Raw genomic sequence first — 2,777 nt, 5'->3', positions numbered from 1 at the left:
AAACAGGACATCGCTAAATCTAAGCCCATCTCGCGGTGTCCACACGCCAACATCCAGCAGGTCTATAGTAGCATCTGTATTCTCCTGGAATTCCTCTCCCCATGTCTCCCCTGACTTGAAACTCCACATGGTACAGATGTCACACTTGCCCACCTCATTCAGACGTGCCTAAAACAGTAGCGAAGTTACTATTGAGGTTAAGTGGCAGAGAATGCCCCATGCCCTGATTTGAAAGAAACAGTAGGGAAGTTAGTATTAAGTGAGGTTAAGTGGCAGAGAATGCCCTATGTAATATTTGGCGTTGCAGTGGTTAGGTACACAAGGCTAAGCTTGAGCTTGAAAATAGCTTATTTTCTTCTTCGTGGCTAGGCCGTGGGTTCGATTTCCGCCCGGGCCGGACTATCCTCAACAGTTAAGGTTCGGTCTTGGAACGGCTGGCTTTGTCCTATCCTGTCCTTCTTCTTTCTTCGATTTCGACCTCCGTGGTTACAGTTTCCTCTATCAAAGATCTTTTACAAAAATTCGCCCCGTTAGGAATGAAACCTGCGATGTAACATTGAAGCTAGAAACAACAGAACTCTCCCTCAAAAACACCAGAGATATACTCACTTACTCACCCTTAAAAACATAAGCAGGGAGTTTCGTCTCTCCACCTTGGAAGGTTTGATGGCCTCCCACTCTTCCTCTGATACCTGGTTGGACAATTCGTACTCCTCTGTCGAAGACTTGTCAATAGCCACCACCAGTACCCGTAGGATTTCTTCTACATGACACGACAGACCACCCTGTCAATCAATCAAATCATGAATTATTTGTTTCAAAGCAGAGAGCTTGTTCACAACTTTTGTGGTGCCACAGTGTTACTAAGTGCCTCATTTACTATTAATTCTCATTTATCACCAGTCTTTTTACACTGATAATAGCGCCACTGGTCACTACTCGATTAAAGTAGCTACTCAGTTGTCCTCACGTGAATACTCCAAGCACAGAGCCAAAAAAATTCGACCCCGCGGGGAATCGAACCCGGGATCTCCGGCGTGCAAGCCTAGTGTTAAGCTAAAATTACACAGATTGATTGCAAACTACAAAACTTAGCTACTCAATTGTCCTCACGAGGATGAGTGCACCCCGAACTTCGAGCACAGAGCTAAAAAAACTTCGACCTCGCCGGGAATCGAACCCGGGACCTCCGGCGTGCAAGCCTAGTGTAAAGTGAAAATTACACAGTTTGATTTAATAGTACAAAACTTACTACACACTGAGCAGTGGCGGTACTGGAGTTGTACGCAAAGGCCATTCAATATGGCGCCAACGAATTCCCTCCTTATTCTATTCTATTCTATTCTATTCAAAACTTACTTGGCTTGATCATCCAGAACACACAGGAGACCATTGGGTTTCCCCTCGACCAGCTGCAGACACAGCGTATTGTCCGAGAATTCAATATGGCGCCAACGAATTCCCTCCTTATTCTATTCTATTCTATTCTATTCAAAACTTACTTGGCTTGATCATCCAGAACACACAGGAGACCATTGGGTTTCCCCTCGACCAGCTGCAGACACAGCGTATTGTCCGAGAATTCAATATGGCGCCAACGAATACCCTCCTTGTTGTATTCTTCCTGTTCGTATTGAAACACGTGCTGGTTGAAGTAGTACTGCAGGTGTTCGTTGGCGTAGTTGATGCACAGCTGCTCGAAACTACCAACGAAAAATTAAATGAAAGAAAAATTTTAGTTTGGAAAAAAATAAGCGGAAAGTAATTTAAGTAAAAAAATAATTGGAGTAAAAAGTACCGTAAAAAGTTAGAGAGCAACTAACTGCCAAAGAAAATTTGCGAAACAAAATTTGGTTGGACTGTGACAGCGAAAAATTTAGTAAAGAAAAAGAGTTTTGTTTTTTTGTTTTTTTTTTTTTTTTTTTTTTTTTTTTTTTTTTTTTTTTTTTTTAAGAGGTTTGACAGAGGGAACTGTAACTCTAGGGTCTTATCGTCCCGAAATCGGAGAGAGAAGGAAGACAGGATAGGAGAAAGCCAGCCGTTCCGAGAACGAACATTATCCCATCAGGATAAAATCCGCCCCGGGCGGGAATCGAACCCGCGGCCTAGCGCTTACAAGGCAGACGCACTACCAACTAAGCTAACTAGGCTGGCAGGTCCCCTGCTTTGCTAGGGAGAAAATATTGTCAGGAATCGAACCGGGTACAATGGCTTAGATCTGATGGTTTTCCTTTAATGGTCTAGGCTTCACAAAGTTGTGCGTTAGACTTTGAAAGATAAAAAAAGGATTGTTCCTTGTAAAAATTCCAAAAAGTGGTAAGACATCAAAGTATGTAAATATAAGATAAATAGCTGACGCTTTATGTCGGGATCGATATTGAACCTGTAGGTAAAACGGACCAACTGAAAGTAATAATCATACTTACCACTTGATCATACATACAACTTGATCAAACTTACCACACTAGGCTTCACGAAGTTGTGCGTTAGACTTTGAAAGATATAAAAGGATTGTTCCTTGTAAAAATTCCAAAAAGTGGTAAGACATCAAATTATGTAAATATAAGATAAATAGCTGACGCTTTATGTCGGGATCGATATTGAACCTGTAGGTGAATCGGACCAACTGAAAGTAATAATCATACTTACCACTTGATCATACATACAACTTGATCAAACTTACCACTGTTATAACGGTGCCTATCATCTGATGAGATACGATCACCATGTAATTGGAATTGTCCCTTTTCACTCGGATTGACGACAGTAGATTATGA

The 2,777-nt window shown here is 41.8% G+C and overlaps 1 protein-coding gene across 1 annotated transcript; it reads right to left on the bottom strand.

Moving 5' to 3' along the window:
* Window positions 1-9: 9 nt before the first annotated feature.
* LOC113472809 (ionotropic receptor 93a-like) lies at window positions 10-1,297 on the bottom strand (the record flags this gene model as incomplete). The annotated part of the gene is made up of 3 exons (XM_026832596.1): window positions 1,253-1,297; window positions 618-785; window positions 10-168 (listed from the first exon to the last, which is right to left on the bottom strand). Coding segments are annotated over exons 1-3 (372 nt in total), but the record flags the coding sequence as incomplete, so codon positions are not given.
* Between the last annotated feature and the right edge of the window lie 1,480 nt (window positions 1,298-2,777).

Source organism: Diaphorina citri, unplaced genomic scaffold (genome assembly GCF_000475195.1).
Source record: "Diaphorina citri unplaced genomic scaffold, Diaci psyllid genome assembly version 1.1 scaffold8732, whole genome shotgun sequence".
NCBI lineage: Eukaryota > Metazoa > Arthropoda > Insecta > Hemiptera > Psyllidae > Diaphorina > Diaphorina citri.
The sequence above is the reverse complement of the archived record's forward strand: the minus strand, read 5'-3'. Positions and strand labels throughout refer to the sequence as shown.